General features: G+C 42.5%; 2 protein-coding genes across 3 annotated transcripts in view; both read left to right on the forward strand.

Moving 5' to 3' along the window:
* Nucleotides 1-4,454, forward strand: part of slc4a2a (solute carrier family 4 member 2a) — a 44,847-nt gene extending 40,393 nt beyond the window's left edge. For both annotated transcript variants that reach the window (XM_079652592.1, XM_079652591.1), the window contains one exon: nucleotides 3,857-4,454. In XM_079652592.1, the coding sequence (XP_079508718.1) occupies nucleotides 3,857-3,937 (81 nt within the window). In that variant the 3' untranslated portion in view covers nucleotides 3,938-4,454. The remainder of the gene's footprint in view (nucleotides 1-3,856) is intronic.
* Nucleotides 4,455-6,640: 2,186 nt separating this feature from the next.
* On the forward strand, nucleotides 6,641-16,637 carry LOC307019827 (dnaJ homolog subfamily C member 5B-like). Its single transcript, XM_079650932.1, has 4 exons — nucleotides 6,641-7,227; nucleotides 8,516-8,729; nucleotides 10,531-10,705; nucleotides 14,840-16,637. Exons 1-4 carry the CDS (start codon nucleotides 7,121-7,123, stop codon nucleotides 14,935-14,937), a joined length of 594 nt encoding a protein of 197 aa, XP_079507058.1. The 5' UTR covers nucleotides 6,641-7,120; the 3' UTR covers nucleotides 14,938-16,637.
* The last annotated feature ends 316 nt before the right edge of the window (nucleotides 16,638-16,953 follow it).

Consider the following 16,953-nt stretch of genomic DNA (forward strand, 5'->3'; position numbering starts at 1 on the left):
ACTACAAATCCTTTTCTATCAGCTGTGCACCGTTATGGTGTCCCTTTCTATCAGCTGTGCACCGTTATGGTGTAAATATAACCTACCAATTGGATCAAATATAAAAGTCAGCCGAATTAGTGTTGATCCTGCAAAGAGACGTATTGTGTGAAGAGAAATTGAAGATGTTGTTTAATTACTGATATATTTATGATCCACGTCACGTTTTCAGTTTCCGCGGCATTTCTTCCAATTTGTCCAAAGGTCTTCTCATCAGGGCTCTATAAATAAAGAACTACGGCAGGTCTGTAATATGTAATGCAGCCGAACCGTGTATTACAATGCCGTTATGTGATGACTTCCAAAGAGAAAAGCAAGCACACTCGGAATAAAGTATTATTTTCCTTTTTTCTTTTCAATGTTGTTTGGATTTCATATCGCATAAACACCATATCCCAACATGCATTGCGGCTAAACAATCCAATCACCGAGCTTAAACCATAACTGAGGACCTTGGGTAATCAGTTCAGTGGCTGTGTGTATCTGTTTCCGGTTACTTTATTTTGAAATTCAGTTCCTGACGGACGGCAAAAAAGCCAGAGATTATGGAATCAAACAAATAAATAAAAACAAGGATTATTGTGTTTTATTGGTGAGTAAATAACAGAGTGCTATTTAGAAAAGAATAACAAATTAGAAGGAAAAAAAGATTTAAAAAATACAGATTTCAGTATCCTGAGGATCTGAGCCATTTCTTTTCCTCACAGAAGGCAAATAAAGTCAGACATTATACGATTTAAAATAAAAACAATAATCGTGGCTTGATATTGAGTAAGAACATGTTTTTATGAACCCCACAGCTTCCGGTCTTCCAGGACCCAACCGGACAAAAAGACGTGCTGCAGGCACGAAACATGCTACCAATAGAAATACATTGCTTATAAAATCGTTCTGTGTGACACGAAAAAAAGGGGGAAATCTTGTTGGTGAACACGAATCACTAGATTACATGTAGTGACTAGAACACGAAATGCTGTGAGACTGGGTTGGTAGATGATAACTGTTAGCTGGTAACTGTTAGATGGTAACTGTTAGCTGGTGACTGTTAGCTGGTAACTGTTAGCTGGTAACTGTTAGATGGTAACTGTTAGCTGGTAACTGTTAGATGGTAACTGTTAGCTGGTGACTGTTAGCTGGTAACTGTTTGCTGGTAACTGTTAGCTGGTAACTGTTAGCTGGTAACTGTTTGCTGGTAACTGTTAGCTGGTAACTGTTAGCTGGTGACTGTTAGCTATAACTGTTAGCTGGTAACTGTTAGCTGGTGACTGTTAGCTATAACTGTTAGCTGGTGACTGTTAGCTATAACTGTTAGCTGGTAACTGTTAGCTGGTCACTTTTAGCTATAACTGGTAGCTGTTAGCTGGTAACTGTTAGCTATAACTGTTAGCTGGAAACTTAGCTGGTAACTGTTAGCTGGTGACTGTTAGCTATAACTGTTTGCTGGTAACTGTTAGCTGGTCACTTTTAGCTATAACTGTTAGCTGGTGACTTAGCTGGTAACTGTTAGCTATAACTGGTAACTGTTAGCTGGTAACTGTTAGCTATAACTGTTAGCTGGTGACTGTTAGCTGGTAACTGTTAGCTGGTAACTGTTAGCTGGTGACTGTTAGCTGGTAACTGTTAGCTGGTAACTGTTAGCTGGTAACTGTTAGCTGGTGACTGTTAGCTGGTGACTGTTAGCTATAACTGTTAGCTGGTGACTGTTAGCTGGTCACTTTTAGCTATAACTGTTAGCTGGTGACTTAGCTGGTAACTGTTAGCTGGTAACTGTTAGCTATAACTGGTAACTGTTAGCTGGTAACTGTTAGCTATAACTGTTAGCTGGTGACTGTTAGCTGGTAACTGTTAGCTGGTAACTGTTAGCTGGTGACTGTTAGCTGGTAACTGTTAGCTGGTAACTGTTAGCTGGTGACTGTTAGCTGGTGACTGTTAGCTGGTAACTGTTAGCTGGTGACTGTTAGCTATAACTGTTTGCTGGTAACTGTTAGCTGGTGACTGTTAGCTATAACTGTTAGCTGGTAACTGTTAGCTGGTGACTGTTAGCTATAACTGTTAGCTGGTGACTGTTAGCTATAACTGTTAGCTGGTGACTTAGCTGGTAACTGTTAGCTGGTAACTGTTAGCTATAACTGGTAACTGTTAGCTGGTCACTTTTAGCTATAACTGTTAGCTGGTGACTTAGCTGGTAACTGTTAGCTGGTAACTGTTAGCTATAACTGTTAGCTGGTAACTGTTAGCTGGTAACTGTTAGCTGGTGACTGTTAGCTGGTAACTGTTAGCTGGTGACTGTTAGATGGTAACTGTTAGCTGGTAACTGTTAGCTGGTGACTGTTAGCTGGTAACTGTTAGCTGGTGACTGTTAGCTGGTGACTGTTAGCTGGTGACTGTTAGCTGGTAACTGTTAGCTGGTGACTGTTAGCTGGTGACTGTTAGCTGGTAACTGTTAGCTGGTGACTGTTAGCTGGTGACTGTTAGCTGGTAACTGTTAGCTGGTGACTGTTAGCTGGTGACTGTTAGCTGGTGACTGTTAGCTGGTGACTGTTAGCTGGTAACTGTTAGCTGGTGACTGTTAGCTGGTAACTGTTAGCTGGTGACTGTTAGCTGGTGACTGTTAGCTGGTGACTGTTAGCTGGTGACTGTTAGCTGGTGACTGTTAGCTATAACTGTTTGCTGGTAACTGTTTGCTGGTAACTGTTAGCTATAACTGGTAACTGTTAGCTGGTAACTGTTAGCTATAACTGTTAGCTGGTAGCTGGTAACTGTTAGCTGGTAACTGTTAGCTATAACTGTTAGCTATAACTGTTAGCTGGTGACTGTTAGCTATAACTGTTAGCTGGTAACTGTTAGCTGGTGACTGTTAGCTGGTAACTGTTAGCTATAACTGTTAGCTGGTAACTGTTAGCTATAACTGTTAGCTGGTAACTGTTAGCTATAACTGTTAGCTATAACTGTTAGCTGGTGACTGTTAGCTATAACTGTTAGCTGGTAACTGTTAGCTGGTGACTGTTAGCTGGTAACTGTTAGCTATAACTGTTAGCTGGTAACTGTTAGCTGGTGACTGTTAGCTGGTGACTGTTAGCTGGTAACTGTTAGCTGGTAACTGTTAGCTGGTAACTGTTAGCTGGTAACTGTTAGCTGGTAACTGTTAGCTGGTAACTGTTAGCTGGTAACTGTTAGCTGGTAACTGTTAGCTGGTAACTGTTAGCTATAACTGTTAGCTGGTAACTGTTAGCTATAACTGTTAGCTGGTGACTGTTAGCTGGTGACTGTTAGCTGGTAACTGTTAGCTGGTAACTGTTAGCTGGTAACTGTTAGCTGGTAACTGTTAGCTATAACTGTTAGCTGGTAACTGTTAGCTATAACTGTTAGCTGGTAACTGTTAGCTATAACTGTTAGCTGGTGACTGTTAGCTATAACTGTTTGCTGGTAACTGTTAGCTGGTAACTGTTAGCTATAACTGTTAGCTGGTAACTGTTAGCTATAACTGTTTGCTGGTAACTGTTAGCTGGTGACTGTTAGCTATAACTGTTAGCTGGTAACTGTTAGCTATAACTGTTAGCTGGTAACTGTTAGCTATAACTGTTTGCTGGTAACTGTTAGCTGGTAACTGTTAGCTATAACTGTTTGCTGGTAACTGTTAGCTGGTAACTGTTAGCTATAACTGTTAGCTGGTAACTGTTAGCTGGTGACTATTAGCTGGTAACTGTTAGCTATAACTGTTAGCTGGTAACTGTTAGCTGGTGACTATTAGCTGGTAACTGTTAGCTGATGATTTTTAATATGATCTCCTGTCTGACCTCTGACTTCTGACCTGCAGCTGGATGCTGATGATGCGGAGCCTCACCAGGAGGAGAAGGAGGGCCAGGACGAGCACTCTCAGCTGCAGATGCCTGTGTGATCTGTCGTTAGCATTTAGTTAGCATTTAGTTAGCATATTGTTAGAATTGCTCTCATGTATTCTGCAGCAGTGTGGCAGCTGGAAACCATGTTTTTATAAACGTGACTGTATTTTCTGCTTGTTTCTGTCTGACTGCCTGACCTGGGATCTGATCTGTGCAACACTATAGGGGGGATTCACAGAGGAGTGCTGCTTCACTACAGATGTGTGTTAACTATATTACAGCACAAACACTCCCATCACGCTCTGCAGCTGTTTTCCTCATATATTTTCAAAAATGGATTTAAGATATATATATAACAGTTCCCACCAACTCTCTGAAGATGATAATCATGTCTCCATGAAGGTGTATTTCCCTCTGGTTTATTCCTGCAGGTTTATCTGAAGCATCAGGATCCCTCAGTGAACCCCTTGAGTGTTTCACAGATCACACTGAAAAATGCTCTCTGTTGGTAACCCTCTGTCTTCCTGTCTGTTGGTTTCAGATCCTATCAATAAATGCATATTTTATCTTTAACAGTGTGATTTACTTGTCCTCCCGACACTCCATGTAAATCCTGAGGTTTGACTTTAACATGTTTTAACACTTCATCTGAAACACGATCACACATGATCACTCTTTCATTGTCACGGCTCTATTTTTAGTTTGAACACACAAACTTAAACAACATTTCTATTCAACCATTAAATGGTTTCTGTCTACTGGGGGATGCGGTCATTTCACAGATTGTGTCATGTGTAAAATGGGGGTAATAACAGTGTATTATGGGTATAATAACAGTGTATTATGGGGGTAATAACAGTGTATTATGGGGGTAATAACAGTGTATTATGGGTATAATAACAGTGTATTATGGGTATAATAACAGTGTATTATGGGTATAATAACAGTGTATTATGGGGGTAATAACAGTGTAACAAGGGGGTAATAACAGAGTAACATGGGGGTAATAACAGTGTATTATGGGGGTAATAACAGTGTAACATGGGGGTAATAACAGTGTAACATGGGGGTAATAACAGTGTAACATGGGGGTAATAACAGTGTAACATGGGGGTAATAACAGTGTATTATGGGGGTAATAACAGTGTAACATGGGGGTAATAACAGTGTAACATGGGGGTAATAACAGTGTAACATGGGGGTAATAACAGTGTAACATGGGGGTAATAACAGTGTAACATGGGGGTAATAACAGTGTAACATGGGGGTAATAACAGTGTATTATGGGGGTAATAACAGTGTAACATGGGGGTAATAACAGTGTAACATGGGGGTAATAACAGTGTAACATGGGGGTAATAACAGTGTAACATGGGGGTAATAACAGTGTATTATGGGTATAATAACAGTGTAACATGGGGGTAATAACAGTAGTAAAAAGGGTATCACACACATTTAAAGTTACTTTAGTTTAATCATTGGTGCGGTTGCTGTCATTATAATGTTAGATGAATACAAATGCCTTATGACTGTAAAGTGTTTTACCTGTCTGTCCGTCCCCCTCTCACCTGGTTGTCATGGCGACTGCCCCTCCCCTTCACAATGCGTTCATCGGAGCGTCTCGCTGAAACCTGAGCAGGTGAGGCGGCTCCAGGTCACCTGAGACCGGCTGCTGAATGTTTGATGGAGGCCAGAAATCCTCCCACCGTCACACACCTCAGGACGACAGAGAGGACAGGTAAACTGCAGGACTGGAGGACGACAGGTAGACTGTACAGGTAGACAGTAGGACAGGTAGACTGCAGGACAGGTAGACTGCAGGAGAAGTATACTATAGGACAGGTAGACTGTACAGGTAGACTATAGGACAGTAGACTGTAGGACAGGTAGATAGTAGGACAGGTAGACTGCAGGACTGGAGGACGACAGGTAGACTGTACAGGTAGACAGTAGGACAGGTAGACTGCAGGACAGGTAGACTGCAGGAAAAGTATACTATAGGACAGGTAGACTGTACAGGTAGACTGTAGGACAGTAGACTGTAGGACAGGTAGATTGTACGACAGGAGGACAGGTAGACTGTAGGACAGGTAGACTGTACGACAGGAGGACAGGTAGACTGTAGGACAGGTAGACTGTACGACAGGTAGACTGTACGACAGGAGGACAGGTAGACTGTACGACAGGTAGACTGTACGACAGGTAGACTCTACGACAGGAGGACAGGTAGACTGTACGACAGGTAGACTGTACGACAGGTAGATTGTACGACAGGAGGACAGGTAGACTGTAGGACAGGTAGACTGTACGACAGGAGGACAGGTAGACTGTAGGACAGGTAGACTGTACGACAGGTAGACTGTACGACAGGTAGACTGTACGACAGGTAGATTGTACGACAGGAGGACAGGTAGACTGTAGGACAGGTAGACTGTACGACAGGAGGACAGGTAGACTGTAGGACAGGTAGACTGTACGACAGGTAGACTGTACGACAGGAGGACAGGTAGACTGTACGACAGGTAGACTGTACGACAGGTAGACTGTACAACAGGAGGACAGGTAGACTGTAGGACAGGTAGACTGTACAGGTAGACTGTACAGGTAGACTCTAGGACAGGTAGACTGTACGACAGGAGGACAGGTAGACTGCAGGACAGGTAGACTGTACGACAGGTAGACTGTACGACAGGAGGACAGGTAAACTGCAGGACAGGTAGACTGTACGACAGGAGGACAGGTAGACTGCAGGACAGGTAGTCTGTACGACAGGTAGAGGCTTCATCAGGACGCTCAAACAGCCAGGTAAGATGGTATCATGTTTTTTATTCGTTTGGAGTTACCTTCCATAGCGTGTGTTATAATGTTATAATAATGTGTTATGTCTGTGTCTGCAGATTTCTACTACTAGCATTAGCCTCACTCGCATATTTAAACACCTGTCAGAAAACTTGTGATGTAAAAAATGATAGTGTTAAAGTCAGTAATGAAGGGGGAGTGTTTCATGGGGATGTATATGAATATTGTACCTGCTTCAACTGCAGTATAGCTTTCAGCCTTTATTTCTCTGTCCAATGACTCATAAACGAGGAGAAGATATTTGAAATATTCTGCAACAAAATGTTCAACATCCATTTCTTTAAAAAAAAGAGTTATCGACATGTTTTATCCTGTTATCCTCCGGCCGTGTCAGCTCAGGTGTGTTTGTTTTGCTCACCTTTAACAGGTGCTGCTGCAGGATGTCTGACAGCAGGCAGCGGACCCTGTCCACTTCCGGAGAGTCTCTGTACCAGATCCTGGGTCTGCAGAAGGGCTGCGGCCATGACGACATCAAGAAGTCCTACAGGTGAGGCCCTAAAAGGTGTCTAAATGAGACGACTGAACGTCATCACGGCCAACTTTAGCCCTCGTTAGCTGAGCGGTGGTGGCGTGAAGTCATGTGACCGTGCTGTAGTTCCTTTATAGCCCAACATTAGCCTCCTTTAGCTTAGCGGTGGTGACGTGAAGTCATGTGACCGTGCTGTAGTTCCTTTATAGCCAACATTAGCCTCCTTTAGCTTAGCGATGGCGACGTGAAGTCATGTGACCGTGCTGTAGTTCCTTTATAGCCCAACATTAGCTTCCTTTAGCTTAGCGGTGGTGACGTGAAGTCATGTGACCGTGCTGTAGTTCCTTTATAGCCCAACATTAGCTTCCTTTAGCTTAGCGGTGGTGACGTGAAGTCATCTGACCGTGCTGTAGTTCCTTTATAGCCCAACATTAGCTTCCTTTAGCTTAGCGGTGGCGACGTGAAGTCATGTGACCATGCTGTAGTTCCTTTATAGCCCAACATTAGCTTCCTTTAGCTTAGCGGTGGTGACGTGAAGTCATGTGACCGTGCTGTAGTTCCTTTATAGCCCAACATTAGCTTCCTTTAGCTTAGCGGTGGCGACGTGAAGTCATGTGACCGTGCTGTAGTTCCTTTATAGCCCAACATTAGCTTCCTTTAGCTTAGCGGTGGCGACGTGAAGTCATGTGACCATGCTGTAGTTCCTTTATAGCCCAACATTAGCTTCCTTTAGCTTAGCGGTGGCGACGTGAAGTCATGTGACCGTGCTGTAGTTCCTTTATAGCCCAACATTAGCTTCCTTTAGCTTAGCGGTGGTGACGTGAAGTCATGTGACCATGCTGTAGTTCCTTTATAGCCCAACATTAGCTTCCTTTAGCTTAGCGGTGGTGACGTGAAGTCATGTGACCGTGCTGTAGTTCCTTTATAGCCCAACATTAGCTTCCTTTAGCTTAGCGGTGGCGACGTGAAGTCATGTGACCATGCTGTAGTTCCTTTATAGCCCAACATTAGCTTCCTTTAGCTTAGCGGTGGTGACGTGAAGTCATGTGACCGTGCTGTAGTTCCTTTATAGCCCAACATTAGCTTCCTTTAGCTTAGCGGTGGCGACGTGAAGTCATGTGACCGTGCTGTAGTTCCTTTATAGCCCAACATTAGCTTCCTTTAGCTTAGCGGTGGTGACGTGAAGTCATGTGACCGTGCTGTAGTTCCTTTATAGCCCAACATTAGCTTCCTTTAGCTTAGCGGTGGTGAGGTGAAGTAATGTGATTGTGCTGTAGTTCCTCCACACTGTGTGTTCCCCCAACAGGAAGCTGGCGCTGCGGTTCCACCCTGATAAGAACCCGGAGAACCCCGAGGCGGCTGAGAAGTTCAAGGAGCTGAACGCCGCCCACTCGGTGCTGGCCGACCTCAGCAAGAGGAACATCTACGACTCGTACGGCTCCCTCGGGCTGTACGTGGCGCAGCAGTTCGGGGAGGACAACGTCAACACCTACTTCATGCTGTCCACCTGGTGGGCCAAGGTGGGCGGGGCTTACACTGTGTGACCAATCAGGAAGCACAGGTCCATCACACCTGTGAAGTGAAGCGATAGAATGGTGTTTGTGCTGAGGTGAAGTAGAGAGGTTACCTCATACAGGCCGAGATATATGTGTGTTCTGCTGTGTTCCTCAGGGTCTGTCTGTGTTCTGCTGTGTTCCTCAGGGTCTATCTGTGTTCTGCTGTGTTCCTCAGGGTCTGTCTGTGTTCTGCTGTGTTCCTCAGGGTCTCTCTGTGTTCTGCTGTGTTCCTCAGGATCTCTCTGTGTTCTGCTGTGTTCCTCAGGATCTCTCTGTGTTCTGCTGTGTTCCTCAGGGTCTCTCTGTGTTCTGCTGTGTTCCTCAGGGTCTCTCTGTGTTCTGCTGTGTTCCTCAGGGTCTCTCTGTGTTCTGCTGTGTTCCTCAGGGTCTCTCTGTGTTCTGCTGTGTTCCTCAGAGTCTCTTTGGGTTCTGTTGTGTTCCTCAGGGTCTCTCTGTGTTCTGCTGTGTTCCTCAGGGTCTCTCTGTGTTCTGCTGTGTTCCTCAGGGTCTCTTTGTGTTCTGCTGTGTTCCTCAGGGTCTCTCTGTGTTCTGCTGTGTTCCTCAGGGTCTCTCTGTGTTCTGCTGTGTTCCTCAGGGTCTCTTTGTGTTCTGCTGTGTTCCTCAGGGTCTCTTTGTGTTCTGCTGTGTTCCTCAGGGTCTCTCTGTGTTCTGCTGTGTTCCTCAGGGTCTCTCTGTGTTCTGCTGTGTTCCTCAGGATCTCTGTGTGTTCTGCTGTGTTCCTCAGGGTCTCTCTGTGTTCTGCTGTGTTCCTCAGAGTCTCTTTGTGTTCTGCTGTGTTCCTCAGGGTCTCTCTGTGTTCTGCTGTGTTCCTCAGGGTCTCTCTGTGTTCTGCTGTGTTCCTCAGGGTCTCTTTGTGTTCTGCTGTGTTCCTCAGGGTCTCTTTGTGTTCTGCTGTGTTCCTCAGGGTCTCTCTGTGTTCTGCTGTGTTCCTCAGGGTCTCTCTGTGTTCTGCTGTGTTCCTCAGGATCTCTGTGTGTTCTGCTGTGTTCCTCAGGGTCTCTCTGTGTTCTGCTGTGTTCCTCAGGGTCTCTCTGTGTTCTGCTGTGTTCCTCAGGATCTCTTTGGGTTCTGTTGTGTTCCTCAGGGTCTCTCTGTGTTCTGTTGTGTTCCTCAGGGTCTCTCTGTGTTCTGTTGTGTTCCTCAGGGTCTCTCTGTGTTCTGTTGTGTTCCTCAGGGTCTGTCTGTGTTCTGCTGTGTTCCTCAGGGTCTCTCTGTGTTCTGTTGTGTTCCTCAGGGTCTCTCTGTGTTCTGTTGTGTTCCTCAGTGTCTCTCTGTGTTCTGTTGTGTTCCTCAGGGTCTCTCTGTGTTCTGCTGTGTTCCTCAGGGTCTCTGTGTGTTCTGCTGTGTTCCTCAGGATTTCTTTGTGTTCTGTTGTGTTCCCCAGGGTCTCTGTGTGTTCTGCTGTGTTCCTCAGGGTCTCTTTGTGTTCTGCTGTGTTCCTCAGGGTCTCTTTGTGTTCTGCTGTGTTCCTCAGGGTCTCTCTGTGTTCTGCTGTGTTCCTCAGGGTCTCTCTGTGTTCTGCTGTGTTCCTCAGGGTCTCTTTGTGTTCTGCTGTGTTCCTCAGGGTCTCTTTGTGTTCTGCTGTGTTCCTCAGGGTCTGTCTGTGTTCTGCTGTGTTTCTCAGGGTCTGTCTGTGTTCTGCTGTGTTCCTCAGGGTCTCTCTGTGTTCTGCTGTGTTCCTCGGGGTCTCTTTGTGTTCTGCTGTGTTCCTCAGGGTCTCTTTGTGTTCTGTTGTGTTCCTCAGGGTCTCTTTGTGTTCTGCGGGCTCCTGAGCGGATGCTACTGCTGCTGTTGTCTCTGCTGCTGCTGTAACTGCTGCTGTGGGAAACTGAGGCCAGCCTCCAGCGGTGAGGGGGCGGAGCCTGAGTATGTGTCACCTGACGACCTGGAGAAGGAGATCCGCAACGAGCCCGACACAGGTGAGCTCACAGGAGGTGACAGGAAGCCAGGCTTTAGTTTAACACTCAGCTTTTTAATGGAAATACAGATGAGTTAGCTCAGATCCAATCCAACGAGTCGACCAAAGTGCTGTACATCAATAAATATATAAAAAAGAGCATAAATACATTTAGACAAAACCGAAAGGACAAAAAGAAACTAATGTAAAAGCACGAGACGATAAAACCATACTTATAGCCACAGACTGAAAACCCTCATACATGATGCAAAATGTAAAGGTCACCTATCATGCTATTTTTAGGCATAGATTATGGGACATAATACAGAAATACAAACAGATCATGCATGTTAGACATCCTCATATCTAGGGTCGGTAACCGAAACTCGGTTCCAGAGGAGAACCGATAAGAAAATGCCGGGTACCGGGTACCCATACAAAATACACAATTTGGGTTCTGCTTAACGGTTCCTAAACGCGGTAGACCCTTTAGTATTGCAAAGAAAGCCCACATATCTGCACGGGCGTGTGCGTGTCAAAGGGCTGCATCCCTTCTCGGTTGTCGACGCTCCGTCCTTTAGGGATGCAAGGTTGAAAAAAAGTGTGACGATAGTAGGGTACTGTTATAAAACCTATGTCAGTAGGTTTCCTGCTGCTGCCTCAGTTGAAATAAAGCACAGCTTTTGTGTATGTTTATACAAATGTCAGTTAAAAGCTTGAAAAAATTAAGATATTTTTGTTATCTAAACATTTGACCTCTTTCTTTTACAATTTTGGAATCGAAACGGGGAATCGATAACAACCGGAATCGATAAGCAGAATCGGAATCGATACATCTCAAACGATACCCATCCCTACTCATCCCCCTCTATTCCAGCTGTTAGAGAAACACGGATTTTGGATCCTTAGCTTGAAAAAGGAAAAAAGAGGAGGCGGAGCTAATGCCTGATCGGAATTCTACCGGAGATAAAGTTAAATTCTGCTGTGATAAAACAACCCAGTCTCACGGCATTTCGTGTTCTAGTCACGACATGTAATCTATTGATTCGTGTTCACCAACAAGATCTTCTCCTTTTTTTCGTGTCACACAGAACGATTTTAAAAGCAATGTATTTCTATTGGTAGCATGTTTCGTGCCTGCAGCACGTCTTTTTGTCCGTTCGGCTCTTGGAAGACCGGAAGCTGTGGGGTTCATAAAAACATGTTCTTAATCAATATCAAGCCACAATTATTGTTTTTATTTTAAATCGTATAATGTCAGACTTTATTTGCCTTCTGTGAGGAAAAGAAATGGCTCAGATCCTCAGGATACTGAAATCTGTATTTTTAAAATCTTTTTTTCCTTCTAATTTGTTATTCTTTTCTAAATAACACTCTGTTATTTACTCACCAATAACACACAATTATCCTTGTTTTTATTTAATGGTTTGATTCCATAATCTCTGGCTTTTTTGCCGTACGTCAGGAACTGAATTTCAAAATAAAAATAACCGGAAACAGACGTAGGCCTATAAGGGACATTTCGAGCATCGTTGCGATACACAGCCACTGAACTGATTACCCAAGATCCTCAGCTATGGTTTAAGCTCGGTGATTGGATGTATTGCCGCAATGCATGTAGGGATATGGTGTTAATGCCATATCAAATCCGAAAAACATTTCTGAGATTAGGATGGCCGAAGACACTACACTACCCATAATCCCCAGCTATTGTTTAGGACTACAGTCCCCTTGATTAATCTTCAAGCGCTGGGATTGGATGTTGGAGTGGCAGTGCGCCAAGGTTACGCCGAGCGTCAAACAGCTCTTTGAAATGGAACGAAACCACGCCAGACTATCCAAAACTGGAATCGAACGCCCCCCCCAGAACTACACATGCTGGCTATTGTGTTTCGCCAAATGTTCTATGGGATTCTTATACTATCTACATAAGAGTATAATTAATGTGTATAATATCAGTTAAAATAAGTGCTTCATACTTAACATTGCAGGAAAGCAATATATTAGACGTTAAGTACTTTGTCAGGCTTAATATTTATCTGTAGATACCCCCAAAGCTATTTTCTTATTTAAAAGAGCACCTTAATCTAAAGTATTATTTAATGTTTAAATAAAGGTCAATTAGTTTGTCTGTTTTGCTCATCCTCATATTAATATCTTTGTACATCCTGCACTAAACTGTTTTATTGTAGAGATCACTTACAGTATCTTCTTGATATTCTATATTCTATATTTCTATCACAGACCTTCTACTTTCCCTCTATGAAAGTATGTACTCTTAATATTTTTTTAATCAAATATAACACATAAAAACAATAATTCAATAACGTGCTTTAACCACTAGACGGTGCACACAAGGTACACACAGCCATAATAACTTTGTATTATTAGTATAGGACACTTATGTATGTACAACATCTGAAGATGTGTAGTTTTATTCATGCTTTCACATAATTTTATAGCATATTGCTATACTATTTCAGACTCAGTATTTACATTCTTATATTCAAAGAAAATCAGTAATATCTTTAAAAACTACAAGTCCTTTTCTATCAGCTGTGCACCGTTATGGTGTAAATATAACCTATCTACCGATTGGATCAAATGTAAAAGTCAGCCGAATTAGTGTTGATATTGCAAGGAGACGTATTGTGTGAAGAGAAATTGAAGATGTTGTTTAATTGTTGATATATTTATGATCCACGTCACGTTTTCAGTTTCGGTGGCATTTCTTCCAGTTTGTCAAAAGGTTTTCTCATCAGGGCTCTATAAAAAAAGAACTATGGCAGATGTTGGTATGTAATGCAGCCAAACCGTGTATTACAATGCCGTTATGTGATGACTTCCAAAGAGAAAAGCAAGCACACTCGGAATTAAGTATTATTTTATTGTAAAATAAAGGTTTTTCGGATTTGATATGGCATGAACACCATATCCCAACATGCATTGCGGCTAAAACATCCAATCAGCGAGCTTAAACCATAGCTGAGGATCTTGGGTAATCGCTCGAAATGCCTAAGTCTGTTTCCGGTTATTTTTATTTTGAAATTCAGTTCCTGACGGACGCCAAAAAAGCCCAAGATTATGGAATCAAACAAATAAATAAAAACAAGGATAATTGTGTGTTATTGGTGAATAAATAACAGAGTGCTATTTAGAAAAGAATAACAAATTAGAAGGAAAAAAAGATTTTAAAAATACAGATTTCAGTATTCTGAGGATCTGAGCCATTTATTTTCCTCACAGACGGCAACGAAAGTCTGACATTATACGATTTAAAATAAAAACAATAATTATGGCTTGATATTGAGTAAGAACATGTTTTTATGAACCCCACAGCTTCCGGTCTTCCAAGACCCGAACGGACAAAAAGACGTGCTGCAGGCACAAAACATACTACCAATAGAAATACATTGCTTTGAGACAAAGGGGGAAATCTTGTTGGTGAACACGAGTCAATAGATTAAATGTTGTGACTATAACACGAAATGCCGTGAGACTGGGTTGGATAAAACGTCATCCTGTTTAAACCACATCAAAGATTATTTCTGAAACATATGGAGCTCAAATGCTTTTTCTCTTGCGGGTTTATCACAAGGTGAGTTCCTTATTTAATTTCCTGCTTTACAGGGTTAGGGTACAGGGTAGCTCTGAGTGTTAGCGAGGCTTGCTAAGGTAAACAAAGACGAGATTACGTCCAAAACACGTCAGGCATTGTTTCTGATAGCAACTCTCTGTGGGTCCGCCGACGATATTACGTCATATTGGCAGCAAATCTGTATCCGCTCGTTGTTCCTCCGTTTTTGAAAGATGTGGGTGCGGAGGAAAAGAGAGGGTTTTGCATGATAGGTCTCCTTTAAAACAAAACAAAATAGAAAACCCTAATTTAGAAAACACAGACTGATACGTCTGATACGGTCTGCAAAAGCACGGGAGAACAATTAGGTTTTTAAACGAGATTTAAAAACAGGCAGAGTGGGAGCATTCATTGTTCATGGAAACACAGGTGAGTTATCTCAGAGGGAAGTCGTGAAGAGAAAGAATACAAAGTTCGATAAACCTTAGTCTAGACTCTAGTTTTTACTTTGATGCCACATATTATTTGTATTGTACTAGAAAAAAAAACATGAATATATTTCTGTTTGTTTCTCTGCAGACGTAGAAACTCCGATCCTTCAGCAGCCGACGAACACCGGTGAGAAAACTCAACTGATCTCTGACGGACATCGCCGGTACGGAGACACCTACACATGAAGCAGGAAGCAGGAAACAGGAAACAGGAAGTAGGAAGTAGGAAACAGGAAACATCAGAACACATAGATCTGCACCCTAACAGCAGAATCACAGGAACACGTTCAATAAATATAAATGATACGTCTTTGAGTTGCAGTGCACTTTCCCTTTGAGTCTTTGAGTTATATTATTTATTGTACTATGGGTGAAAATGCATGTGAATTATGAAGTGATTGAAACAGAGCCATTATCTCACATTCATTTTACGTTACATGACATGTAACTTGTTAGATGCTTTTATCCAAAGCGACTAACATACTCAATACTCAATACTGTGGGCAATACCCACAGGAGCACTTTGGGGTGAAGTGTCTCGGGGACACAACGACATGCTGACTGCAGTGGGGTTTGAACCTGTGACCATCTGATCCCAACACCAACGCACAAGCCCACTGCGCCACATGCACTAGTCCAGTGGTTCTCAAACTTTTTCATACCAAGGACCACTTAACCAATAAAAAAACACTCGCGGACCACCTAACTCCACAAATATAAAAAAACACATGGTTTTTCTAGAACAGATTACAATTCGCCTGAAAATGGTACAAACAGGTTGCAACATGTGTGACGAAGGTGTTGCCCTGGGCTATATCAAGCAATCAAAAGTTAAACTTAACCTTGCTCCATTGCGGAGATATTCCCGCGAGAGTGTGGAAAACTTAAATGTATTTATTTATTTCAAATGTGAAATGTTACCAATATACTCAGCGACCACCAGGGGGCGCTCACGGACCACCAGTGGTCCGCGGACCACACTTTGAGAAGCACTGCACTAGTCCACTGTGCCATGCGCTCTAGTCCACTGCGCCACACGCCTCCCATACGTCATTGATTATAAAACCACAAAAAAAGATATTATATTATATTATAAATTCATATTAATAACATTCTCAAAAACAATCTCCATTCAGCATCCCGTTAACCAACATAGTTAGATTGGATTTATTGTCCCCATATATAAACAACATCAACAACAACACTACAACATTAACACCGACAACAACAGTTAGCGACACACCTGGCAGCTGCAGTCCTTCATCATGGAAACAGAACCTGCGCTTGTGGTGTTTCTCTACTAAAGTTAACCCTCTCACTGCTTTAGTTCTCGTGCATTTCATCCCCTCCTCGTCATCATCAATTCATCTGGTTTCTGACACTCGTCACAGTTTTGAGATTTACGGAGGATCAAACTGCAGAATACCTTCAGTGTGTTTCTATATTAAAGATTATTTATTATTATTAGTTATATATGAAGATTCAAACTCAATATTTATTATATATTTTGTAAAATATAGTAATCTTTGTTGTTGTTTGTGTTGATGTAAATATTGGTTTGGTTTGGTTGGAGATGTTTGTGTGTGCACTGGAGTCGGTCTGGAAAATAAATATGTGATAATAATTGAATGTGATTTGTTTTGATTACATTAACTATCCTGCAGGGTTTTCCCCCACTGCTTCAACAGCTACCAGTTAGCATGTAGCATATAGCAAATAGCATTGTATACTTACTTTTGTAGTAGTTAGCATGTGTAATTTAGCATTTGGTTTGTAGCCTTTATTGCATGGTGCATGTTGCACTAAGTTAATGTGTGGTGTTAACTCTGTTTGCTTTATACAGTGTGCTGTCCCTTTAAGAAACTCTGTCTGCTTTATACAGTGTACTGTCCCTTTAAGAAACTCTGTCTGCTTTATACAGTGTACTGTCCCTTTAAGAAACTCTGTCTGCTTTATACAGTGTACTGTCCCTTTAAGAAACTCTGTCTGCTTTATACAGTGTACTGTCCCTTTAAGAGACTCTGTCTGCTTTATACAGTGTACTGTCCCTTTAAGAGACTCTGTCTGCTTTATACAGTGTACTGTCCCTTTAAGAGATGGGTACTGTCGCTTTAAGAAACTATGTCTGCTTTATATAGTATACTTTCCCTTTAAGTGAAGAGTACTTCTCTTTAATAAGTGTGTACTGTCTCTTTAATAAAT

The sequence above is a fragment of the Notothenia rossii genome, assembly GCF_949606895.1.
Source record: "Notothenia rossii genome assembly, chromosome: 9".
NCBI classification, from domain to species: Eukaryota; Metazoa; Chordata; class Actinopteri; order Perciformes; family Nototheniidae; genus Notothenia; species Notothenia rossii.

What these genes read in the sequence shown, in the direction of transcription:
- LOC307019827 (XM_079650932.1), top strand. Translation starts at nt 7,121, where the DNA reads ATGTCTGACAGCAGGCAGCGGACCCTGTCCACTTCCGGAGAGTCTCTG. An exon ending in GACATCAAGAAGTCCTACAG is followed by an intron (nt 7,228 to 8,515) that starts GTGAGGCCCTAA and finishes TTCCCCCAACAG; the next exon opens with GAAGCTGGCGCTGCGGTTCC. An exon ending in CCGCAACGAGCCCGACACAG is followed by an intron (nt 10,706 to 14,839) that starts GTGAGCTCACAG and finishes GTTTCTCTGCAG; the next exon opens with ACGTAGAAACTCCGATCCTT.